Below are 23,655 nucleotides of genomic sequence, written 5' to 3'. Positions count from 1 at the left end.
GTATCAAGAATACGAATAGATTTATTAACACCATTAATTTTTCGTCTTGCCTTCACGTGACTCTGCGCCGCCAGATTGTATATCTCGGTCGGTCGAATCTGGGGAAATATTGTTTTTGAATATCGCGTTTGTTTCTATTTTCTGCTGACTTTGGTTACGAGTTTGACTAAACACGAACTGTCCGTCATGTCTCCGTAGTGGAGTCGCATTGCTGCAGAGACAAAAATAACATGACTGCCTCTTCGCGGACTTTTTTATTGCTTTCGGTGTACAGTCGCTTTGGTGCGTTCGTGGGTTGTCGTATAGGTGCGAAATTCGTCCCGTGTTAAAGCTGCTAGATCGGCGAATGATGCCGTGCACCTGCGTTCGAGATCGAATCGATTCTCTTCGTTCGAGCATCGGATTTACCTCGTATCCCTTGTCGAGCAGGAATTCTGCCAAGTAGGAGCCGTCCTGAAGGATATTTAGACTCCTTTCTTGCCTCAACGAGTGTCTACCTGTCCCGTGATGCCCGTTATCAGGGCGACGCGACGCTTTCCCTCTGCCATTTTTTTTGTAAAGGCACGACCCGTATGTTCTAGGAAAACGTCACTTGGCAACGTCATTCGCCGACGTCACTCGCCGAGCAGAGTGGGAGGAGTTGAGCAGGTTGTAGCACGCCACGATCAGAATTTCTAGTACTAACACAACCTTGACTTTGTCCGCTTCAGCCAACCCTTCTTCCATACTTTGTCTGCTAAATCATGTCTGAAGACTCCGAAGCATTTCAAATTGAAAAGTTTCTACAAAGAATCGACGGAGACCTGGCAGAAAAGTACACGAGCAAATTTCTTCAACTCGGCTACGAGGAGGCAGAAGACCTGCTCGAACTCGACGACGACGATTTTGCCGCCCTCGGCATTGCGGACGAGAAGGAACGACAGACGATCTTCCTTCGAACAGGTACACTGACGCACCTGTAACCTCCCATATGACAGTGGACGCAAATTCGTTCTCTGAGAGTCGTAAACAAGCGTTATAGACCACGAAAAGTTCTCTTTGCGAAGTAAAAAAGACGATTTCCAACGAGATCGTCGGGGAATTCCCCGCTAACGTACACTGTACCACACCCCCGTGTTGAGAAAATGTTTTTCTTGCGATAGCGTCGCTATTTGACCGCCATTTCGCCGAGAAGTGTCGCTTGCGGCGATGGCTGCGCGAAGGCAATCTCGTCGACTATTTCGGATACTTTTTGGCGGCGGGGATCGCGTCTCTACGCGCCGCCGCGAACTCGCTAAAAGCTACGGACGAGGTGCTAGAGCACGTGCTGCACGTGAAAAAACCGGGCCACAGGAAGCGGTTCAAGCGCATGAGTAAAGAAAACTGCAGAAATTATGTTCCCTCCTAACTAACTCTCTCTCTCTTGCAGTTGGGGAGCTGCATGAAAAACTGCAAAGCGATTTGGCCGTTGCCACGGGCTACTGGGGAAAGCCCCAAACCATGGAAACGCCCCAGCATCAAATGCTTTGCATTAAAGGGCACGCAAAAACTCCTCGCGGAGTCGATACCAGACTCGTCGGGCCCATAGAACTAATGGTCGATACGGGGAGTGAGTTTACGGTTCTAACGAATGACGTCGTCGTGCAGCTGAATTTGCCCGTGTGTCGGAAAGTTCCGATAAGTGGAGCGCACGAGGTCAGGGAGACGGAGACGTATCGTGGAGTGATTTCAATCGGAGAAATAGACGTCGACGTCGAAGTGAGTAGACATGACTATTGCTGTATATCTCTATATGGCGTGGGGACACCTCATAGGTTATCAAAGGAAGCATGTGCAGCGTTGGACTAACGGTGTTTCAATCTTTTCATCATATCATCAGAACGAAAAGTCATCTTTGGTTGAAATCTCAACAGTAGTACGCCATCTATGTGACGTCATAATTATTTTTCTTGATTGGGAGTCATGAACGCTAATAATATATCATTTGAAAACGTTTCTTCTAACAGTACGGCGCTGCCGAGTATCAATAAGCCACTAGCTACAGTCGGAGGATGCATTGGTCTCGCTGCTTGCCTAATCGGTCAACGCTACGCAGCTCCTGGTACATGGTACAGTACAGCCTACTGGGGCAATTATACGTCTTTTCATTGTAGCCAATTTCACGTCTACGTTTTGTTGTATGACACTGATAACCTACATTCTATTGGCTCGTCTGTTTCATACACCTGGACTATGCTGTAGTGAAAGCGGACTAACGTGGCGTAAGCCTAATAACGCAAACGTCATTTTCAGTACTCCTGTCTACGTAATGGCAGTGCACATAGCTCTATCTTGTACGCCGGGGATTCCGCTAGGGGTGCTCAGCTCACTCAAGCGTCGAATAGGAGACTTCTTCACTAACAGTACTACTGTACTGCACCTTTCTCCGTTTCAACGTACTAAACCGCCTCTCATGCGTATAGGTCTAATGGGAGCCCTCGCAGGACTTCTCATTTTGTCTACGCCCCTCCACAAATTTCTCACGACCACTTTAGTGTTTACTCTCGTTATGGTACCTGCTATGATCAGTGCAATCGCTACCCAGGTACGAAAGCGGATTTTCCGCGTCGCACGTAATCGAGATAACCTCCTCTAAGTTTCTACATCAAGATTACAGGCTCGTTGCAAGCACGGCCACGTGTGGCACATATGCCATCGTTCTAGCGTTTAGTGCATTCTTCCAGTGAGTTCCTTTGCTATCCTTCTGAGATTTTCTCACCGTTGATTACAGTTTACGCATCTGTTGGGCTTTGCAAGATCTTCAGGCGAGAGTCGTCCATTTCATGCGCAGGGCGATCTTTGCGTCGACAGATTCGTCGCAGTATCGCTTCCAAATTGTGGATTACGTTGTTTTGTCGACTTGGATCCTTGCAGCGATCTTTTCGGCCATGTTTCAACTGTTGTAAGGAATGATCTAGCTCGTTTGTCGTCCTATTTCGAACCTGCCTGGTTGTTCTAGGGTGAGCACAAGCAGCCTTCGACAGATGATTGCAAGAAGACGCGAGCCGCCGCCGTAGACGGCCGTAGACAGGCGATTAGTCACACTGTTGTGGGAAATAAACCAAAAGAATCCGGGCTCTTGGTTTGCCTACGCGATGACCGATAGCAGTGCTACAAAGAAGAAAAAGAAGAAGACGGGAAGAGAAAGACCGCCCAGCGAAGAGGACTTTGCTTTGGAAACGAAGAAAAGGCGGAAGCGCTTGCATTCGGGTGGCAAAGACGAGGACGAAGTCAGAAAGAAGAGACGACGAAGTGAAGAAGCGAAGGAAAACGAATCTGAGTCTCACTCCAAGATAGAGAAGAAGAAAAAGAAGAGGCCATTAGAAGATGGACAAGATCGCAGTGAAGATAAAGCTAGGCAAAAAAGAAAGAAAAAGAAGAAGCGGAAACGACGTCAAAACCAAGGAGAACCTTACCTTGAGATTGAGACAGCTACCGTCGATCAATCAGAGAAGAAGAAAAGGCGAAAGCACTTGCACTCAAATGGAGATGACAAGCAGCCAAGTATTAGAGATGAAAACGAGTCTGAGACAGAGAAGAAGGAAAAGGAAGCAAGGGAGACGTCGCCTTTGGACAGAGAAGACGAACGGAGACATTTGGACATCGAGGAGTGCAGCGAAGATGAAACCATCTATGATGAAACTAGGCAAAAAAGAAAGAAAAAGAAAAAGAAAAAGCGGAGACGACAACAAGACGAAGATGAGCCTCACGCTGAGATTGAGACAACTGAACGTGGACGGATGATCATTGATCAGGAGCAACCTGAAGACGAAATCAGACAGCAATTGGTACGAGAGGAAGAAGAAGGAAACCGTGCAAGAAAGGAAGGGTTCCATCTCGGTCGAGATGCTGCCATTGTTATAGAGCGAATGGCTAATACTGATGCATTCGATGATGATGACGTACTTGAATCCGAGGATGAATACGCTGCTATTCACCAGACAACCACTTCCATCATTCCACCAGTCGAAGGTGTTGATCGGCAGAAAGGCGAGTTCACTCGGAAAGAACTGGATCAAATGTATCACAATATTTATCGCTTTTGCAATCAATACCAAATCGGCGATCCAACCGAAATCATTTTGCAGAACCGTCGCGACAAAAACGGCAAGTACAGCAACGAATTAAGAAAGGACTTCTTTCAGGCGGCGGCTCGCCACGTGCCGCGCACCCTTCACTCGATCTACCGACGACTTAGACGGCAATTCGACGAAAAGCACTACGGCGGCCGATTCACGATCGACGAAAACCGTGAGCTGGCTTCGCTGAAGGAAAAATACGGCACCGATTGGGGTCTGATTGGCGAAATGATGGGCCGCAGCGGACAATCGTGTCTCGATCGAAGCCGAGTGCAGCGGGGTCGACGCGGGATGTGGTCGAATGAAGAGGAGGAGGCACTCGTCGTGGCGCTGCGTGAAATTGCCGACGAACGCGACGACGACTTGACGACGATGTCGGATAAGGGGCTGCCGTGGAAGGCGGTGAGCGAGCGAGTCGCCACGCGCAATTTCAACCAGTGCCGACAGAAGTGGCTTCAGAATCTCAGGACGATCATCGTCGATCGACCGGAGCGGTTTCGATTCGTCGCCAGCGATCGAGCCAGACTGATTGAACGCGTCTACGAGCAGTACGCGAACGAGGGAACGGCGCGTTGCGACGACATTCGCTGGGAGGAGATGGGCCGGAGCTGGGAAGGGGGCCCCGTGTCGCGTGCAATTCTTCGACGACACTGGTCCAATATAGTTCGTCTGATGCCCAACTACGAGGTGAAGAGCTTCGAGGAACGAGTCGAGTACGCCTACGAGACAACCCTACCTTCGATAGCAGCGCCGAGAGTTTTACAGAATAAAGAATCGACGACTTAAAGGAGTTTATTTAGTGTTTTCCTTTTTTTAGAGTCCTCTCGATGCTAGTCGCACCGTTTCCTCGATAATAGGGTTTGTCCAGTCTTTGCTCAAGTCGTCGAGGTGCTGATCGAAGTCGATCACTTTTCGATACTCCTCGCGACGTACGAGCCCGCTAACAATATTGATACTCTCCGCCTCGCCAACCAATAGCCTAAACGAGAAAGAGAGAGAGAGGATTCGACGTCTCGAATTGAAATCTTTTATCGCCTACTACCTCTGTCTGTCGGCACCTGCGCTCTCTTTCCAACTTTTCCCGTCAGACTTATCGTACGCCTAGACATGACAATTGTGTGAGAGCCCGTGGGGGTCGTTCGTCAAACGGCGAAATCGCTCCCCGTTTCCGTACCTTCAGGGCACATTCCCGGCTGTTTGGCTTCAATTTTTCGTTCTCTATCTGCAAGTAATTACATAAACAGTTCTATTCTTCTTGCTCACGCCCCCCCTACCATTAGTAGACAGGTGGGCAATTGAAGAACGTCGCTTATCTTGTCGGAAATACGCTGAGCAATCAAGTTGGGCCTATAAAGATTACGGAGCGTACACTCCCACCAATCACGATAATAGACCTCTAAGTTGGGAAACGTCTGGAAAGAACCCAGGTCAAATTCTTGGATAAGGTTAATGGAGTCCAGTCATAAGCCCCAGAGAACGCTAGTTATTCGTCGAATGGCTCGAGTGTATTGAAAGCCCACCGGATCCCTTTATATTCTACTGTCTGAAACACTACTCTGAGAAACACATACATTGTACTACAAGGTTGGTGGAAAGAGCTTATAATATAATATGTTTGCCTATACTGTTGTGATATGGCGCGGAAGTGAAGCCTCTACACATTTGCACAACCTACATAAACAGGCCACCTTTCGCTGCTCTGGGCCTACTAGGAGATTTTTCTTACGGACTTGTTGTACTAATATTGGGGTCTTCGTCAGTTATTCGTCTCTCACCTTGCGTCTTTCAAATGCTCGTTCGCTTGATAATATCCGACGATTTTCATGTCCTTTTCTTTTGCATAGATTTCAATCTAGAAAAAAACATGACTCGTGATCTGCGGTTTCTCCTTCGTTTCTCTTCCCTTACTTGAGTCAGAGCGAGTTCGAGCATCGGCGTGAGGCCTAGAGCTAGATGAGAAAGAGGCACGGCGTCCTGAACGTCAATAAGCGTCGTTTTCGCTGTCGATCGATCGCTTGAACCGAGTAGAATGCCGTTTACGGCCTTGTGCGGATACTTGCAAGCGTGAAGCACGGCTTTGGCGTAAGCCAATAGACAGACTTCGACTTGCATGATGATCGAACGACCAGCTTCCACGATTTCACGTGTTCATGCTAGAAGTAGAGCGCGTTAGGGCGGTCAGCAATCCCGTCGATTGTGAAAAACGCTTGAAAAAAAGGGTAGTTAGTAATCACAATCTGTCGTACATAAAACTATGCTACTTAGCAACAATATGGCTAAAACTAACGTGACGTACGATTTTCTGCACTAGTACAAGTAGTACGTACAGTAGTCGGCCTAAGACGGGGACAGGTTTTCTTTCGCTCTCGAAGGACTCGGAGAAGTTGCAGTCGTCTTGTCGTGAAAGTCGACGGCTGCTTGAAGTTCCTTGACTCTTGTCTTATGATAATACAGTCTTTCATTCAGCCTTTTGATTTCCTGAAACAGAAAGACAACGTGAGGCAATAGGCACGCTTGCAATCATTCTTACGTCTTTCAGTTTATTGTTCTCCTTTTTGAGATCCATATGATACTTGATTCGTTGATTCGAGTTCTGATGCCCCGTCAGTCGAGCGTTCTCGTCTGACACTTTCCGATGCTGGATCTCAAGTACCTTGTAGTCCTTTAGACGACATTCATCAGATTGTACACCTCGCAATAAATACCAAAATACTTTTTCAACTCGTTCCTTTTCCTCGAGCACTTTTTCCAGTTGCGAAGCCAGAGCCTCCTTTTCGTCGAAGGTCTTCGCTTCCAGGTCTCGCATTCTATACATAGAACGTACCATTCGAGCATACATACGTAGATGCAAGTGCTCGGCTTGCCTCTCCAATTTTTCACTGTAATCTGTTTCTACTTGCTTCGACTCTTTCAGCTGGGAAGACAGCTCATTAATTCTGCAGAATGAGCCAGTCATCTCAATAAGAGAAAATACCCCCTAGTATCTACAGATACCTTTCTTGTAGGAGCAGATTCTGCTCAGTTACAGACTCCTAACAGAAAAAAAAGATTCCACCTAGCACAGAAATAATAAGCCGCTTACCTTGATCTGGTTAGCAGATACAAAGCCAGCATGGGCCCTTTCTGCGTTTAATTCCGCCTCTTTCACTTTCTGCGCATGTATGACCACCCTGAGAGAGAACAAGCTCTAGTCTGTACAGCTAGGAAGTAAAAGTTGTCGTATGTGCGTACGCTTCTGCCGCTTCTTCTTTTATTCGTTCAATTTGGCAGGTCAAACCGCCGTTAGAATGTTCCAGTTCCTCCACTTTGCTGCGCAAAGTCTGCATTTCGTCCACTTGAGACTAAATTTGTATCAGTGAGTAGACGAAAAAATCGAGGAAACGCAAGAAACGGGGCTACATGTAAGGCGTGCATTTCTTCGTTTCTTTCCATTCGTATTTTCTCCAGATTTTCAATTCTGAGAACCAGTTCAGATTCTTTCTTTCTCACCCTAACCATCCCAACAAATTAGCAGACTTTCATAGAGAAGTACGTGCCCACGCACCTCAGTATTTCTCCTTCCTGCTCTCTTATTGTCTGCAGCAAGTCCTGACTGCTCGCTGCACTAGCCTAAAAAACAAGAATAATAAACGCAAACGCTCCAAAACGACGGCCAATACCTGAGCCTGAACCTCCTTCAATCGAGACTCAAACTCGATCTGCGATGAAGAAAGACGCTCCTCCAACGCGGAAACCTACGAAAAAGATGCCTGTGAAAGGAGTGGGAAGGACTGCTACTAGTCGCATTGTGACGACCTTCGATCTCAGTTCGTTCTTTTCCTCCTCTTTTCGCTCTGACGCATTCTATACACCACAGACTGTCACAGGTTTTTTCTCCTGAAAATCGTTTTCTCTCACCCGAAGCTTGGCGATCTCCGAGCCTTGCTCGTCCATCGCCAACGTCAATTTCTCGTTTTCGTCGCACAGATGACTGTTATCTTCTCTCAACATTTCCAACTACACAAAAAAAGATCTTCCTATTAAACGAGTCGGCACTATATCGCGAGACACTCGCCTCCACTAGAGCTGGTGTCCACTCTTGATCTCTCTGCGACGCGAGCGACTTCACTTCGTCCTGCAACTGTTCGGCGACTTGACTCTGATTAAAAACAACGATTTATCCCTTCACACACAAAAAAAAAACGAGAAAACGGTGGGATTTCAACCTGCTCCGCAACTTCCGTCTCCAGGGAAACTTTCCTCTGATCCAACTCGGCTAGTTCATCTCGAAGAGAAGCAACGCACTCCTAGGAAAATGTTTAAGATGCGGCGTTAGGCATTTCTATGTCCTCGTAGACCTCTGATTCGCTTTTGGATTTCTTCATTTCCTGCAAAGAGCTCATCAACGATTCCATTGAAACCTAGGAATAGAACCCTATGTAGATTGCTGTGAAAAACTGCTACAGTAGCTTTCTTGCCTTGTCCTCGTGAACGGTTTTCCTCAGATTGGCATTCTCCCCTTCCAAACAGCTCAAACGTTCTTTTGTCTCTCGCATTTCTCGGCCCTAAAGCATCGAAATCATTTAGTTATCTAGAAATTTCTTACGTGTTCTTACCAAGCGCTCGTGTCGGTTGCCTATTTCCGACAACTCTTTCCTCAAAGAGGAATTCTCTTCAGCGGCGTGAGAGAGCTCCTTTTCCTTTTCTCCGCCCTCTTTCAGCTGAGCGACGAGACGAGCATTCTGCTCTATCTCCCAATCCAACTTGCTTTTTGCGATCTAGAAGCTCGATTGAACTACTGCCTTATCTTTCCAATAAATTTTTGCTCCACGTCTAGCTCGTTTTTCAGTTGTTGCACGGTCTCCTGCTCTTTTTTCGCGCTCTTCTCGAACGTATCGGCTCGGTCCTCGTGAAAGGCGATTTCCTGTCGAGCCATATCAATTTCACTCTGCATTTATAGGACCAAGAATAAAAAAATTATTAGTATTTCTCGAGAAACTGTCAACCTGAAGTGCCTCCTCCGATTCCGTTGCCTTCTCGCACTCTAGTCGTGCTGTCTGAAGCTCAACTTCCAAACGAAGAATCTAATATGTACAATGAGAGATGCAATCTTGAGTGTTTCTGCTTTCTGTACCTCGGCTTGAGCTTTGGATAAATTGTCCGCTTTCGAGTACAATTCCAACTCAACGATTTTTTGAGATTCCATTTCGTCTTGATCTTTTGAAGCCAACAAGGAGCGAAGATTTTCAATATCCGATAGATACGCTAAAAAGAATTAGATACTAGAAAGATTCGAATTTTTTCACTCGTTTACAAACCGTCGCGCTGCTTCCCGACTGTCACCACTTCACCCCTCAACGTTTCCACTTTGAGTTCAAACTCCTTGACAACCGACTTGTGACTAGCTTTCTCAGAGCCCAACATCTAAAAAAGCAAGACTAATCCTTCCTAGCCCCAAAGGATTCCCTTGACTCTCACCTGCTTCGTGTCGCGCAGCTGATGATTCAATCTGGAGTTTTCTTCCTTCAACTTTCTCACCACTCTCTCCAAGTCGCTGACCCTCTGATCGACTTCTTCCTTGGCTTCTTGAAGCGACCTCAGCTCGTCTGTCAGCGCTTCTTGACAGGCAGCCGGATCCATTTCCTCCTCGTCCTGATCCACGTCGTTGTTTTCTTTTTCTTTTTCTACTTCTTCCCTCTCGACGCGTTCAAAATCCTCCGGCGGTGCTTCGTCTTCCAACGAAGCGTCTTCTGGCAAGGAAAACGATAGCGAGAGCGATTGCATGAGAGAGTGCCGTTTGCGCTTCGACTCGGCATCTTTTCCAGGCGTCATCATCGTCTTTCACAGAAATAGAATTACAGAGTGACGCGTCAAAAATAGGCCACAAGCCGAAGATGATACTTTTATCGTTTTCATGTGCCTGTCGCTAAAAGCGGACAATTCGACGCTTGCCTTCAATTTCAAAGCGACCACGGTTTCCTTTTGAAGACAGAAAAAATTTCGAGTGAAGGTTTCAATAACGACTACAATGAAACGTACTTCAAGTTCGGCGTTCGTTTGTCGTACTGCCGCCAGTTGGGCTTCTAATTCCACTTGTTTTTGCCTACGAGTCTCTTCGGCGACTTGAGCCTGAGTCGGAAGAGTCCTCATCTCTTTGACTTCTGAGCTACACGTGTATTGAACTGACCTTTTCCACTTCCCCCTCCAGCTGCTTTATTCTTTCCCGCAAAGATTCGAGCTCCTTTAGACTAGCCTTGTTTCCATTCGACGAGCTACCTAGTTCTTTTCCTGTGGCAGACAGTGTCAAAATTCATACATCGGTGAACTTCTCCCTACCTTGAAGATGCGGAAACAATTGTTTTTCGAGCTGGAACGAATACTCGCGAGCGTGATTCAGCTCCGCTTCCACATCGTCCGCATTGTTTGACTTCAATTCCTTCAAGTCCCCTAGAGGCAGCGTTGACCAATCATCGGTCCAGCCTTTTAGCATGGCTACGTTTTAGCTGTTCGTTAAGAATATTAAGACGAACTACGTCCGGATGAAATGATATTTTCTTTTCCAGCTCGACGATCTGCTTCTTCAGGAGAACCTATATGATAAAATATCTTGGTGGTTTCTCTGAGAATTAGTGTATAAAAACGTACCACAGTCTCTGCTTCCAAGTCCACTGTCCCTTCTTTTTTTAGTGCCTTCTGCAAGTCGTTGATGTGAGCCTCTCGGAATTTGAGAATCATTTTGTTCGACTAATATGCAAATCTATACCGACTTGGTTCAATTTTCTCTGCGTGTACCTGGATGAACTTGTCTTTCTTATTGCACAATTCCATTAGCCGCTTCACTTCGTCGTCCGTTCGCTAAACAAAGAAATCAAAGAAATCAATTGCAAGAAAAATAGGCTACTGACGTGCTATCTACCTTTTTTGAGTGCTCCGCTTTGGCTCTAGCTCTTAGAGCTGAAACGAGAAGAACTTTGTATTCTTCGGCACTCTTTCTGTCCTCGTTGTGAGGATCCGCTGCCATTGTGACCGATGCTGGAGTCAAAGACGTCCCAGCTGAACAACAAAACGTTACAACTAATCTAATCTAATGTCGTTTCAAAAAAACTTTTTAAAAGGGCGAGCTCTTCTTTCAGTCTCTTCACTTCCGCTTGCAATTGATTAATGTTGCCCATGGTATCTTCATTGATAACAGCCTGTAATGACAAAGAGTCTTTTCAGATGTTTACCCTCTCTTCATCCTCTGAACCTTGTTTCTGATCATTTTCGCTCTCCGAGCGAAATTCAGAGTCGACAAAGTCTCGCCAAAACATCTAAAAAATCCGACCTAATTTCAAAAACCCATTCAAAATAGATTTCTCTCGCTTTGATCCTGGATGAACATTGGCAATGATAAACGTCTTCGCGTTTCCTCCAAGAGAGTCCTATACGAAAAACATTTAAGACGGAAAAAAAGAGTCAGTAGGAATCTTACTCTCAACAAAAAGGTCAATTTCGAATCTCTATACGGAACGTATCGTTGCTTCCCATGAGCTACGCCAACCAACGACATGATGACATTGCCGAGAGCAGACAAACTCTTATTGATGCTTCCGGCTTCCTAAAAAAATCGAACAAGTAGAAAACCCCTCCCCCCCCCCCCCCCCCCCCCCCCGCGCAAAACAACTATGCTCCGCGCACTTTTAATCGCACGCCTACGGCCCTAGTGTCTCTCTGCCTTTCGGATCCGGCCAAGTCGACGAGATTGAGTTGGGACGTTCGAATGTTCGCCACGCCTCCTCTCGTCTCCTTTCTCTTCGATTCGATTGCGATTGTGAAGACGGCGTGACTTCGGCTGCTTTCGCGATTCATCGACGTCGCGGCGACGCGTCGATTCATCCAACTGCTAGTTAGTACCTGAAAAATGAAAAAAGTTTTCGTCTCTCCAGCCCTGTTTTCAGATAAGTTCTCGCCTCGTATGCTTCCTTTCCATTGGAAACGTTCTTCTCCGTCAGATTGTCGACGAAAACACCCCGCTTAATGTTCTCGCGCAGATGTACAAAAACCGAGTTAAGAAAGACTCACAATCGACATTTGCAAATATTTAAAAACGAATGAAGGGATATTTAGAACGGTGGACGTATTGTCAAGAAGATCGTAGACGTGCTCGTTGTAGATCTCCAAGAAGGAGCACTTCAACAGAAAATTCACCATGTCCCCGTGCTTTTAAAAAAAAAAGAGCTCAAACTTTTTCCGCCGCCTCTTCAGAAGTCCTAGGATTAGTATTTACCTTCTGCTGTTCTCTCGACACCAAGCTGAAGAGATAATCAAACGTGCGCGGTATAATTCCTCGCAGCCGATGCGTAAATGCGTCGCTCTCGTCGGGCGGTCCCAGCATCGTGAAGGTCTTACCGGAGCCCGTTTGCCCGCTGCCCAGAGAAATAAGGAAGTTATGAAGTTGAACCACGCCCACGCGTCCTTCTTGTCTCACTAGGCGAAGATCGTTCCGTTGTAACCGGCGACGCAACTCTCGATGATTTTCTTGGCGACTGCTGCAAAGACTTCCTCCTACGCCGTTTTACGTGAATCGTTGGCTAGGCGAAAAGGTTTCCCTTTCGTTTTTCGGCCTACCTGAGTCGTTTGGACATTTGCGACGTGATCGAAGGTGAATGAACGCGGTTCAGGTTTGCAGGCGAGCGTGAGAGTCGTTGGATCGGCGACGCGGAGGCACGGTTCGCTCGAGTCCGACGCATCTTGCGGTCGAACGCGAAGATACACCTTGATGGCGTCATCGCAACTACGAAATGCAACAGTAGAGCGATTCGTTTCGGTCGTAGTGTTTTTCACCTGGATGTTTCTCCAGATATGGACATTTCTCGGAGATTCGAACTTTCGGAGCGCGCTAGACCGTTTGCAGACTTCCCGTAGGTAGGCAGTGCCAAACCACGTGGCCAAACCATAGATGTATCTATGGCCAAACCACCTTTGCGCTACCCAGCAAAAGAGCGTTGTTTTATAGCGTTACGGTCTTGAGTCGCCGCGGCTGCTCTCTCTCTCTCTCTTAGCTAGGGTAACTCGGATAGTTACAAACTCTGGTTATCGACAAATTATTGTTTGGAACGTTGTCAGAAATGCATTTGCGCTCGATCTGGGTTGTTCTCGATTTGAAATGACGCCGTTTTCGGTGCAAAAAGCTGCAGTTGATGATGTATTGCGTTAGATACGGGATAGCTGATCCATACCGCATTTCTGCAGGGGTGCTGATAAAGTCAATACCATTATGGATGCCATATCGGACAAACGCGAACGGGAACGAAGAAGACTAATAACATACCATCTATGCCGACTCGCGGCATGCAAAAAAATACCGACGGGTACATGAACTGAGACGACGTCTATCTACTGTAGTTCTGCGTGACTTCGACTTCCGCCCTCATTTCGCTAATGTTTCTTTAGCAGCCGTGAAATTAAGTTCATTTCTGCTGCTACGCGCACTATGCTGCACGCTGTCTCTTGCAGCTGCTGCATACGAGCCAACTTCATAGGACAAATTGTCCCAGGACAAATTGTCCCCAGGACAAATTGTCCCAGGACAAATTGTCCCAGGACAAATTGTCCCCAGGACAAATTGTCCCAAGGACAAATTTTCCAAATTTGTCCCCAGGACAATTATAAAATTGTCACAGGACAAATTGTCCCAGGACAAATTGTCCCAGGACAAATTGTCCCCAGGACAAATTGTCCCAGAACAAATTGACCACAGCACAAATTGTCCCAGGACAAATTGTCCCCAGGACAAATTGTCCCAGGACAAATTGTTTCAAGGACAAATTGCCCCAGGACAAATTGTCCCAGGACTAATATTCCCAGGAAAAATTGTCCTGTGGACAAATTGTCCCAAGAAAAATTGTCCACAGGACAAATTGTCCCAGAACAAATTGTCCCAAGGACAATTTTAAAATTGTCCTCAGGACAAATTTTCTCAGGAGAAATGTCCCAGGACAAATTGTCCCAGGACAAATTGTCCCCAGGACAAATTGTCCCAGGGCAAATTGTCCCAGGACAAATTGTCCCCAGGACAAATTGTCCCAGGACAAATTGACCCCAGGACATATTGTCCCAGGACAAATTGTCCCAATTTGTCCCCAGGACAATTTTAAAATTGTCCCAGGACAAATTGTCCCCACGACAAATTGTCCCAGGACAAATTGTCCCAGGACAAATTGTCCCAGGAATCTCGAATTATTTTTTCAGGTTTGACTTTAGTAGTATTTTGTCGTGGAGCTACAATCGAGGGAAGACGAGGGAAGCTGTCTTACCGTAGATACACGCGGTATGCTCGGAGATATTGCATCAGGCACAACGTGCGCACTCGATCGTCGCGCCAGAAATTTTCGACGAGATCGTAGTGCCCCTCTTGTGCTGCCTCCATAATCAGAGTCGAAGCGCCAAGCTCCTAAAGCTTTCTTTTCACGGAATATCCGGGAGCACAAGAAAGGGCATGGCAAACAAGATCGATTTTTTGAAGCCGCCCGAACCGAGCTTTCTGAAGAAGATCAAGGAGAAGATTGGGTATAAGGAAGGCCCGAGCGTGTCAGAGAAGTTTCAGAAAGGCGAGGGACCCCTTGCTGATGACAATGACGTGGAGAGAGACGACGAGCGACCAGTCGTTGTACAGTTGAAGAAAGGCGACATGGATGAGGAAGAGGCAATGAGGTACGAGGAGTTCACGGGTCGGAAACGACAACTGGAGGACAGCTCTTCCAGTCGAGCCAAAAGTGAAAAATTGAGCTCGGTTTGCATCCTTCCATTTGTTTTCTTTTGCAGCAAATAAACAGGATCGCAGGGAAGAAGGTCCTGAGCCGAACGATGGAAAACTTGTGTTCAGAAAACCTCCCAAAGGAAGTGGGAAGGAGAAGAAAGAGGCGAGCCGCGGCGGACAGAAAAGAAAAACGAGGAAGTCCAGTAAAATGCAAGAAGTGAACGATAGTAGACTACTTTCATTTGATGATAGCGATGACGTAACTGAATAGAACAAATCAGAGAACTCTGGGACGAATGCCAAGTTCTCATTCATTCGTTCGTTGTATTGTACATAAATAGAACAAGTACCAAATATGGGTAGAGAACGTGTGCTGGGGGATGTCCCATCTTATTGGTTCGGGGGGCGTATACAAGGCGTGGCAAATAAATTCGAGGCTTTCTACTAAAGCGCTTCAGTTATCGTCATCGGTTGGAAATGAGCCGTTTGGCTTCTGTCTTCGGTCGGTATTCGAGTCGTATTTCAAAACACTGTTTTTCTCAGCATCCTGCAAACGTGAAACCGCCCGCAAGTGACAACAGCCAACGGCAACGTCACTGGCAACCAAAGACTCCCTGCGAAAATAGAAAAGAGCTTGTGAGCACTGCGCCGTTTTCGGCAAGCCTTCTAGCACCACCAGATGCAACCACAGATGATTCGCTGCAGCTCGCCGACGTCGCCAACGAGCTGAATCGAAAGGGCCACTTAGCTGCATACCGCATCATACGTCAGTTAGCAGAAGAAGAAGACGCCGATCTGAATAGTAAGCTGGACGGTTATGGGAACACACCTGCACACTATTTGGCTTACATGGCCGACAAGCTATCTGCCGAAGAAATCCTGTTTTTGATTGCAAAAGGCGTCGATTTTCACGCACCAAATTGTTTTGGCGATACTCCCATTATGAGAGCCAGTCGTATTCATGTGAGCAAAGCGCCCTTTGTGGAAATGATACAAGGATGTGGTCAGATCTGAATAATTGTTGACACATTGTTGTGACGATCTTTTTGTTTAGGGAAGGATGCAGGAACCGAAGGCAGAGCGCCAATTAGCGGGTGTGCCTTCGATTGCTGGTACTCCTACAAAAAGTGGAACGATCCCTACGAGATCTGTCAGATGATCGATCAACGTATCATTACGCCATACCTCAGAGATAACATTGGATGGACGCCGTTTCATTATTTGGCCCGACACAACATGCATAGCCAACTGAAGAGGCTTTATGATATTGCCGCTGACGACAGTGGTGAAGCTAAAGCAAGAGAATTAATAAACGCCACAGATGGGTATGGGGATTCTCCCCTCTCAGACGCCGCCTACTGGGATAAATCTGAAACAGCCAAACTTCTCTTGAGTCTGGGCGCTAACCCTAACGTAGTGAACAAACTGGGTCAAACACCAGCGCACAGAGCAATCATTTCAAATCTAGACAATCCCTCACTTGAAGTCGCCAAACTCCTTATTGACCGCACTGACATCCGCCACGTGAGAAACATGCCGTCACAACTGGAACTTCATGAAGGCAAGCACATTCGAGAAATCGTTGAATACATTAGAAAAGAGTCGTTCCACGCACCCTTCTTCGCCCCTGTGGATACGACAAGCGCAGATCTGGATGGCAGTACTGATGAAGACACGCTACCTGAAGACGTCAAAGGTGCTTGCTTTACAGCGCCCTCATCGCTCGAAAAATCTTATCAAAACCAAAGCACTAATGTCCAATCAATTGAAGAAAGGACGCACTCGTACAAACCTCTCAAACACCTCATTCGTGAACTGTCAATGTCACCTGTGTTGAGTCCCTGCCAGGGACCCTCACTTCTGCCATCTGTAGCACTACAGCAGAGTGTCACGCTTTTTGTGCTACAAATGCTTGTTCACAGCAAAGCATTAGAGAGTCACAACAGTGGGCAAGCGCTTGTCCAAGATCAACCGCCGTCTCCGCCGTCTCCACCGTTGTCTCCATCATCTACTCCTCGATTTAAAAGATCTACAAAAAGAAGACCCGAAAAGGAACCGACAACGACTTTTATCGCAAATGACTGTGACCTTGTTGTACAAGGTGCACGTGTGTCTGTAAATATCATCAATAATTGGATTTGATAGATACAGTAGCAGAGTCAATGTTAATTAATTAATTAATTAATTAATTAATTAATTAGAAAGGTTTGAATAAAGTATATTTAAAACTAAAATCCGCCTTTTGTCTTAGGGAACAGCACAAATGTATCTCGTAGCGTCTTTTAACCAGTGTATGCGTGCTGTACTCAGCTCTCACGTGCACCCGATCTCATCTCATTGCTGCAGCGACCATGTCGTCTATTACACTGGCTCTCTGCTTACTCTGCTTTGTATTTCAGACCTCTCATGCCGATCAAGATGGCTTTGACTGTAAAATGAGACAGCTTGCAATCGAGTTTGCTCACAAAATACAGCCCTTTCGTACCAAAGATCATTTCCAGCAAATCGTTGATGCTTTGAACGGATCTCCCGAAGCTGCTAACTGTAGTCTCGCCCTTCCACTACATCTAGACGAGACGAAGTCAAGATTTGCTCTCTTTGACTCGCCAGCTGCAACTGCAATGTACTACGTCGACGCTACAAAGGGTAGTGACTCCAATGCAGGTACGATGGACAAACCCTTCAAATCGATTGCTCACGCCGTCCAAGTCAGTCACTCCGCTTCATCACCGACGACTATTCTGCTTCGAGCCGGAACGTTCTACCTAAACGAAACGATTGAACTTGGACCAGAAGACAGTGGACTCACTTTACAAAACTATAATGGAGAAGAAGTGTGGATTAGCGGAGCAAAGCCAATTGCACCCCAATGGAAAGCGTTCAACGTATCTAAGAAAAATACGACAATCGAATGGATAGTCGAGCAAAACGCGAACGACATAAGGGGTGCTGGATCGAATACGATAATCAATTCTACGTACAAGACGTGGCAAGAGTGCGAGTCTATGTGCAAGGCTAACGGTAGTTGCAACGTCTGGACCTGGCACGACCAAACTACGGGTAATAAATGGGCGTACAAATGCGTTTTTCGCAACGACGGCGTCTGGAAACCTAGGGTGCAAGAACACCACGTGAGCGGTTACAAAAAAGCATTCGTACCCCCAAATATCTACGTGGCAGACCTAGCAAGTATAGCGGCAGTGCCCGGACTGCGTCTCAATGGACATCGAGCTATACGAGCTCGATATCCGAACGCTGATCCCGAACTTGGATTCGGTTCAGAGATGAAGGCCACCGCGTGGAATGCCCCAATTCTTCCTCAAAAGCCTGACAAGGAGTTTCAACCGGAGAAACCGTTTCGCAATACTTCCGATTCGTTTCAATATTACACACTAGGAATCGGAGGTCCGTGTAAGAACTTTGATCCACCGGCGGGATACTGGTGCAGCAGTAACGTCGAGGGAGGAGGAGCCAACACGTACACCATTCCCTCTGGAATGGTTGCTAATCTTACCAATATGCCGTACAAAAACGCCACCGGAGCCATTATACAGGCTTGGCGACCCGGACATTGGGCATCGTGGATGTTCGAAGTGGGCGACTACGATCGAGAAACGGGTAACTTTACTTTTAGTAAGGGCGGCTTTCAGGGAGCGCGAGGCCGAGCTGAAGGAGACGAGTACTATATTGAGAATGTTTTTGAAGAGCTCGACTATCCTGGCGAATACTACTACGACGAAGTCAACCGAAAACTCTATCTTTTCTACAACGGAACGGGCATGCCACCGACTGACATTCAATTCGCCGTCACTAATGTGAAAACTCTCGTGCGAATAATGGGAACGCAACAGAAACCCGTCGTTGACTTGACTATGCGCGGAATTGGTTTTCGCGACACCGCATATACGTACATGGATCCGCACGGTATGCCGTCGGGTGGCGATTGGGCTTTAGAACGTATGGGAGCCGTATTCGTTGAGGGAACCATGAACTTTACTGTCGATTCATGTCTATTTGAACGACTTGATGGCAACGCCATCATGCTATCGGGCTACAATCGCTACGCTACCGTTCAAAAGTCCGACTTTTCTTGGCTTGGAAGTACGGCGATAGCGTCGTGGGGATATACAAATGGGTCCGATATCGTTGGAATGGGACCTGACGGAACCGAAGGAAATCAACCCAGATTTAATCAAATTCTCTATAATTTTGTTCGCGAACTAGGCATATGGGAAAAACAATCGTCGTTCTACTTCCAAGCCAAATCGTGCCAAAATCTACTCAAAGGAAATATCTTTTTCAATGGACCGCGAGCGGGAATTAATTTTAACGATGGATTCGGCGGAGGATCGAACGTGACAGAAAATCTCCTATTCAACACGTGCCGCGAGTCAAGCGATCACGGCCCGTTCAACAGCTGGGATCGTCAGGTCTACGTCACCAAAGTAGCGGACGGCAAAACGCCATCGCCAATAAAACAATACGACTACATAAATTACAATTTCGTCGTTGCTAATTACGGGAGCCTTTTTGGAATCGACAACGACGACGGAAGCGCCTACTACGAAACCCATCACAATTTTATTTCCTATGGCGAGAGGGAGGCTTTGAAAAACGATTTTGGCGGTCATGATAATCATCACCATCATAATATTGATGCCTATTTACCCCTCGGTTTTGGTATCTGTCCTCAGCGAGCCGGACACGAAGACTTTTTCTACAATAATTCAGTAATTCTGCTAAAGGATGGGGATTACGGTAGAAGTGGGGCAATGTGCGGGGGACCGGGAACTGCGGGTAAGCCGGTTCTGCATGACAATAGGATCTATACACCTAACGGGAATGTGACTGAATGCAAGATGCCTTTGAAAAAGTGGCAAGCTCAATCAAAGGAAAATGACCCTGGGACAACCGCTGCCGTTTGGCCTAATGATGACGAACTTATTGGCTGGGCCCGCCAATTGCTCGGTCTCTAATTAACTCCGATTCCGTTTTTGACTGTGCACGCATTTTTTGTAGGGTAAATGTTGCGTATACCTAAGTGTGGGATTGATCATATGAAAGTATCCGCTGCCTTAGGCTGCTGTTTAGAAGAGCTCATAGGAGACATATTTTACCCATCTCTGACATCTACAAGCATGGTGGATTGTCCATAAATGATGCATCTCGCTTCTCCAAAATTCGTCGTCTACGTCAAATTTAGAAAACTGCGCAAGTCTACGCAGGATCACGTGATTTCAAATATAATTTACATTATGTATGCTTTCACTTTAGAGGGGACTAGGGGATTTTGGGGAAAACGTACGCGGGGAACGCGTCCCACAGGCTCTCGCTAATGCTTCATTCTTCACTCGCGTTTGTTGGGGAAACTTGCCAGATGTTTCGCTTCGTCAACCAAGCTATTTGGCGAGGAAATGTGCAACGGCTGTTGTTGAGCCAGCGGTTTGTACCTTGGGAGAAAAGAGTGTATAGCTCTGTCAATAACAATTTCCTTCGCTATTCTTCTGCAGTCGCACCAGCAAAACACACATCGTTGTTTCTTGATTTCTATGGAATTCCCAACATCACTGCCATCCAGCAAGGTGCTCAAGCGCCGGAATTTCTACCAGAATCTCCCGAGAAAACACAAACCATGTCTGGATCAGTAAATCAGTGCGAGTTTATAGCAGAACACTGCAACACTGCTGTGCAAGGCAGCAACAACAAAGTGATCATAACTATAGTAATGAATCACGTTACAAATTACTTTTTTTCTGGGGCGTATTTAATTCCAGCTACGTGTATTGGATTATTCATTCTGTACCGTCTACTTTGAACTTTTAGCCGAAATTAGAAGTTGTTTTTCTTTTTTTTATTTAGTCAACATTTATCACCGAACCTGGTATCTCCGAGTCGCAACTCTATCCAAACCACTTCCAACTGTATTAGTTGAAATGACGTCAACAGCTATATTCTAAACGCAATTTCATTTCTGCATGCTCTACTCAGACTGGTTCTCACGTGCACCCGATCTCATCTCATTGCTGTAGCGACCCATGGCGTCTATAGCACTGGCTCTTTGCTTACTCTGCTTTGTATTTCAGACTTCTCATGCCAATCAAGACCGCTTTGACTGTAAAATGAGACAGCTTGCAATCGAGTTTGCTCACAAAATACAGCCCTTTCGTACCAAAGATCATTTCCAGCAAATCGTTGATGCTTTGAACGGATCTCCCGAAGCTGCTAACTGTAGTCTCGCCCTTCCACTACATCTAGACGACACAAAGTCAAGATTTGCTCTCTTTGATTCGCCAGCTGCAGCTACAATGTACTACGTCGACGCTACAAAGGGTAGTGACTCCAATGCAGGTACGATGAACAAACCCTTCAAAACGATTGCTCACGCCGTCCAAGTCAGTCGCTCCGCTTCATCACCGACGACTATTCTGCTTCGAGCCGGAACGTTCTACCTAAACGAAACGATTGAACTTGGACCAGAAGACAGTGGACTCACTTTACAAAACTATAATGGAGAAGAAGTGTGGATTAGCGGAGCAAAGCCAATTGCACCCCAATGGAAAGCGTTCAACGTATCTAAGAAAAACACAACAACAATCGAATGGATAGTCGAGCAAAACGCGAACGACGTAGCGCATGCTGGATCGAATGCGATAATCAATTCTACGTACAAGACGTGGCAAGAGTGCGAGTCTATGTGCAAGGCTAACGGTAGTTGCAACGTCTGGACCTGGCACGACCAACACACGGGTGAAAATTGGGTGTATAAGTGCGTTTTTCGCAACGACGGCGTCTGGCAACCAATGGCTCAAAACCACCACGTAAGCGGTTACAAAAAAGTAACTATACCCCAAAATATCTACGCGGCAGACCTAGCCGATATAGCGGCAGTGCCCGGACTGCGTCTCAATGGACATCGAGCTATACGAGCTCGATATCCGAATGCTGATCCCGAACTTGGATTCGGTTCAGAGATGAAGGCCACCGCGTGGAATGCCCCAATTCTTCCTCAAAAGCCTGACAAGGAGTTTCAACCGGAGAAACCGTTTCGCAATACTTCCGATTCGTTTCAATATTACACACTAGGAATCGGAGGTCCGTGTAAGAACTTTGATCCACCGGCGGGATACTGGTGTAGCAGTAACGTCGAGGGAGGAGGAGCCAATACGTACACCATTCCCTCTGGAATGGTTGCTAATCTTACCAATATGCCGTACAAAAACGCCACCGGAGCCATTATACAGGCTTGGCGACCCGGACATTGGGCATCGTGGATGTTCGAAGTGGGCGACTACGATCGAGAAACGGGTAACTTTACTTTTAGTAAGGGCGGCTTTCAGGGAGCGCGAGGCCGAGCTGAGGGAGACGAGTACTACATCGAGAACGTTTTTGAAGAGTTGGACTATCCTGGGGAATACTACTACGACGAGGTCAACCGAAAACTCTATCTTTTCTACAACGGAACGGGCATGCCACCAACTGACATTCAATTCGCCGTCACTAATGTGAAAACTCTCGTGCGAATAATGGGAACGCAACAGAAACCCGTCGTTGACTTGACTATGCGCGGAATTGGTTTTCGCGACACCGCATATACGTACATGGATCCGCACGGTATGCCGTCGGGTGGCGATTGGGCTTTGGCACGTATGGGAGCCGTATTCGTTGAGGGAACCATGAACTTTACTGTCGATTCATGTCTATTCGAACGACTTGACGGCAACGCCATCATGCTATCGGGCTACAATCGCTACGCTACCGTTCAAAAGTCCGACTTTTCTTGGCTTGGAAGTACGGCGATAGCGTCGTGGGGATATACAAATGGGTCCGATATCGTTGGAATGGGACCTGACGGAACCGAAGGAAATCAACCCAGATTTAATCAAATTCTCTATAACTTTGTCCGCGAACTAGGCATATGGGAGAAACAATCGTCGTTCTACTTCCAAGCCAAATCGTGCCAGAATCTACTCAAAGGAAATATCTTTTTCAATGGACCGCGAGCGGGAATTAATTTTAACGACGGATTCGGCGGAGGATCGAACGTGACAGAAAATCTCCTATTCAACACGTGCCGCGAGTCAAGCGATCACGGCCCGTTCAACAGCTGGGATCGTCAGGTCTACGTCACCAAAGTAGCCGACGGCAAAACGCCATCGCCAATAAAACAATACGACTACATAAATTACAATTTCATCGTCGCTAACTACGGAGGCGACTTTGGAGTCGACAACGACGATGGAAGCGCCTACTACGAAACCCATCACAATTTTATTTCCTACGGTAAAAAGACGGCGTTGAAAAATAATTTCAACGGCCACGACAATCATCACCATCACAATATCGATGCCTATTTGCCCAGAGGATTTGGTATCTGTCCTCAGCGAGTCGGGCACGAAGACTATTTCTATAACAATTCGGTGATTTTGCTACAGGACGGGGATTACGGAAGAAGCCCGGCAAATTGTAACGCCGAACCGGGTAGGCCGGTATTGCACGACAATAGGATTTATGCACCTAATGGAAATGTGACCGAATGCAAGATGCCTTTGAAAGAGTGGCAAGCTCAATCAAAGGAAAATGATCCCGGGACAATCGCTGCCGTTTGGCCCGATGATGACGAGCTCATTGGCTGGGCTCGTCAACTGCTCGGTCTCTAAGGTACCGCGCGTAACCAGGAGTGTACTGTATGCTTGTGTAGATGCTGCCGTGTATGAGTGTGTGACTGCGCTGAAAATCGAGCCTGCTCGTCTGCTGTTCTAAGAGCTCACAGACCAACCTACCTCCACGCAAATCGAGTTGTCCGATGTCCACAAATGAAGGTAGAAGCAGAGATGTCTGGCA

General features: G+C 46.8%; 8 protein-coding genes and 1 long non-coding RNA gene across 9 annotated transcripts; 6 read left to right on the top strand and 3 right to left on the bottom strand.

The window, feature by feature from the left end:
* The first annotated feature begins 6 nt into the window (after positions 1–6).
* Positions 7–1,950, top strand: LOC136184583 (uncharacterized). The gene is made up of 4 exons (XM_065971497.1): positions 7–942; positions 1,143–1,352; positions 1,409–1,737; positions 1,794–1,950. Exons 1-4 carry the CDS (start codon positions 744–746, stop codon positions 1,893–1,895), a joined length of 840 nt encoding a protein of 279 aa, XP_065827569.1. The 5' UTR covers positions 7–743; the 3' UTR covers positions 1,896–1,950.
* Positions 1,951–2,996: 1,046 nt separating this feature from the next.
* LOC136184565 (transcription termination factor 1-like) lies at positions 2,997–5,196 on the top strand. The gene has a single exon (XM_065971475.1). It carries the CDS (start codon positions 3,114–3,116, stop codon positions 4,881–4,883), a length of 1,770 nt encoding a protein of 589 aa, XP_065827547.1. The 5' UTR covers positions 2,997–3,113; the 3' UTR covers positions 4,884–5,196.
* LOC136184592 (ER membrane protein complex subunit 8-like) lies at positions 4,872–6,274 on the bottom strand. The gene is made up of 6 exons (XM_065971505.1): positions 6,006–6,274; positions 5,873–5,949; positions 5,372–5,444; positions 5,272–5,319; positions 5,140–5,198; positions 4,872–5,076 (listed from the first exon to the last, which is right to left on the bottom strand). The coding sequence occupies exons 1-6, from the start codon at positions 6,207–6,209 to the stop codon at positions 4,911–4,913; spliced, it is 627 nt and encodes a 208-aa protein (XP_065827577.1). The 5' UTR covers positions 6,210–6,274; the 3' UTR covers positions 4,872–4,910.
* Positions 6,275–6,304: 30 nt separating this feature from the next.
* Positions 6,305–13,017, bottom strand: LOC136184600 (kinesin-like protein KIF15). The gene is made up of 41 exons (XM_065971513.1): positions 12,900–13,017; positions 12,684–12,849; positions 12,544–12,620; positions 12,343–12,481; positions 12,179–12,275; positions 12,026–12,108; positions 11,754–11,969; positions 11,548–11,673; positions 11,439–11,497; positions 11,323–11,386; positions 11,182–11,269; positions 10,993–11,129; positions 10,869–10,931; positions 10,722–10,820; positions 10,573–10,666; positions 10,413–10,523; positions 10,264–10,364; positions 10,116–10,205; positions 9,978–10,055; positions 9,555–9,914; positions 9,395–9,500; positions 9,211–9,341; positions 9,083–9,160; positions 8,908–9,024; positions 8,693–8,854; positions 8,555–8,641; positions 8,435–8,497; positions 8,303–8,383; positions 8,152–8,235; positions 7,995–8,093; positions 7,893–7,940; positions 7,757–7,831; positions 7,642–7,706; positions 7,497–7,587; positions 7,329–7,438; positions 7,180–7,267; positions 7,092–7,129; positions 6,962–7,033; positions 6,811–6,904; positions 6,628–6,759; positions 6,305–6,575 (listed from the first exon to the last, which is right to left on the bottom strand). The coding sequence occupies exons 1-41, from the start codon at positions 13,010–13,012 to the stop codon at positions 6,435–6,437; spliced, it is 4,323 nt and encodes a 1,440-aa protein (XP_065827585.1). The 5' UTR covers positions 13,013–13,017; the 3' UTR covers positions 6,305–6,434.
* Positions 13,018–13,051: 34 nt separating this feature from the next.
* LOC136184601 (uncharacterized) lies at positions 13,052–15,948 on the bottom strand. The gene is made up of 3 exons (XR_010669385.1): positions 15,664–15,948; positions 14,372–15,609; positions 13,052–13,312 (listed from the first exon to the last, which is right to left on the bottom strand). It is a non-coding gene; the product is annotated as an uncharacterized lncRNA (long non-coding RNA).
* LOC136184598 (uncharacterized protein KIAA1143 homolog) lies at positions 14,464–15,128 on the top strand. The gene is made up of 2 exons (XM_065971510.1): positions 14,464–14,830; positions 14,880–15,128. The coding sequence occupies exons 1-2, from the start codon at positions 14,554–14,556 to the stop codon at positions 15,083–15,085; spliced, it is 483 nt and encodes a 160-aa protein (XP_065827582.1). The 5' UTR covers positions 14,464–14,553; the 3' UTR covers positions 15,086–15,128.
* On the top strand, positions 15,275–17,037 carry LOC136184568 (histone-lysine N-methyltransferase EHMT2-like). The gene is made up of 2 exons (XM_065971478.1): positions 15,275–15,817; positions 15,869–17,037. The coding sequence occupies exons 1-2, from the start codon at positions 15,292–15,294 to the stop codon at positions 16,954–16,956; spliced, it is 1,614 nt and encodes a 537-aa protein (XP_065827550.1). The 5' UTR covers positions 15,275–15,291; the 3' UTR covers positions 16,957–17,037.
* Positions 17,038–17,134: 97 nt separating this feature from the next.
* LOC136184561 (uncharacterized) lies at positions 17,135–19,892 on the top strand. The gene has a single exon (XM_065971471.1). It carries the CDS (start codon positions 17,166–17,168, stop codon positions 19,788–19,790), a length of 2,625 nt encoding a protein of 874 aa, XP_065827543.1. The 5' UTR covers positions 17,135–17,165; the 3' UTR covers positions 19,791–19,892.
* A 941-nt stretch (positions 19,893–20,833) lies between these two features.
* Positions 20,834–23,626, top strand: LOC136184562 (uncharacterized). Its single transcript, XM_065971472.1, has one exon. It carries the CDS (start codon positions 20,850–20,852, stop codon positions 23,469–23,471), a length of 2,622 nt encoding a protein of 873 aa, XP_065827544.1. The 5' UTR covers positions 20,834–20,849; the 3' UTR covers positions 23,472–23,626.
* Positions 23,627–23,655: the final 29 nt, after the last annotated feature.

The sequence above is a fragment of the Oscarella lobularis genome, chromosome 3 (assembly GCF_947507565.1).
Source record: "Oscarella lobularis chromosome 3, ooOscLobu1.1, whole genome shotgun sequence".
Lineage (NCBI taxonomy): Eukaryota > Metazoa > Porifera > Homoscleromorpha > Homosclerophorida > Oscarellidae > Oscarella > Oscarella lobularis.
This window is presented reverse-complemented; position numbering and strand designations above follow the sequence as displayed.

Coding starts and splice junctions, on each gene's coding strand:
- LOC136184598 (XM_065971510.1), top strand. CDS start 14,554: ATGGCAAACAAGATCGATTTTTTGAAGCCGCCCGAACCGAGCTTTCTG. Junction 14,831..14,879: donor CTCTTCCAGTCGAGCCAAAA/GTGAAAAATTGA, acceptor TTTCTTTTGCAG/CAAATAAACAGGATCGCAGG.
- LOC136184592 (XM_065971505.1), bottom strand. CDS start 6,209: ATGCAAGTCGAAGTCTGTCTATTGGCTTACGCCAAAGCCGTGCTTCAC. Junction 5,445..5,872: donor GAGCATTTGAAAGACGCAAG/GTGAGAGACGAA, acceptor TAATCTTTATAG/GCCCAACTTGATTGCTCAGC. Junction 5,077..5,139: donor GCAGGTGCCGACAGACAGAG/GTAGTAGGCGAT, acceptor TTTCTCGTTTAG/GCTATTGGTTGGCGAGGCGG.
- LOC136184565 (XM_065971475.1), top strand. CDS start 3,114: ATGACCGATAGCAGTGCTACAAAGAAGAAAAAGAAGAAGACGGGAAGA.
- LOC136184562 (XM_065971472.1), top strand. CDS start 20,850: ATGGCGTCTATAGCACTGGCTCTTTGCTTACTCTGCTTTGTATTTCAG.
- LOC136184583 (XM_065971497.1), top strand. CDS start 744: ATGTCTGAAGACTCCGAAGCATTTCAAATTGAAAAGTTTCTACAAAGA. Junction 943..1,142: donor GACGATCTTCCTTCGAACAG/GTACACTGACGC, acceptor TTCTTGCGATAG/CGTCGCTATTTGACCGCCAT. Junction 1,353..1,408: donor GAAGCGGTTCAAGCGCATGA/GTAAAGAAAACT, acceptor TCTCTCTTGCAG/TTGGGGAGCTGCATGAAAAA.
- LOC136184568 (XM_065971478.1), top strand. CDS start 15,292: ATGAGCCGTTTGGCTTCTGTCTTCGGTCGGTATTCGAGTCGTATTTCA. Junction 15,818..15,868: donor GGAAATGATACAAGGATGTG/GTCAGATCTGAA, acceptor CTTTTTGTTTAG/GGAAGGATGCAGGAACCGAA.
- LOC136184600 (XM_065971513.1), bottom strand. CDS start 13,012: ATGGTTTGGCCACGTGGTTTGGCACTGCCTACCTACGGGAAGTCTGCA. Junction 9,915..9,977: donor GGCACATGAAAACGATAAAA/GTATCATCTTCG, acceptor TTTCTGTGAAAG/ACGATGATGACGCCTGGAAA. Junction 8,855..8,907: donor AACTGAAAAACGAGCTAGAC/GTGGAGCAAAAA, acceptor TCGAGCTTCTAG/ATCGCAAAAAGCAAGTTGGA.
- LOC136184561 (XM_065971471.1), top strand. CDS start 17,166: ATGTCGTCTATTACACTGGCTCTCTGCTTACTCTGCTTTGTATTTCAG.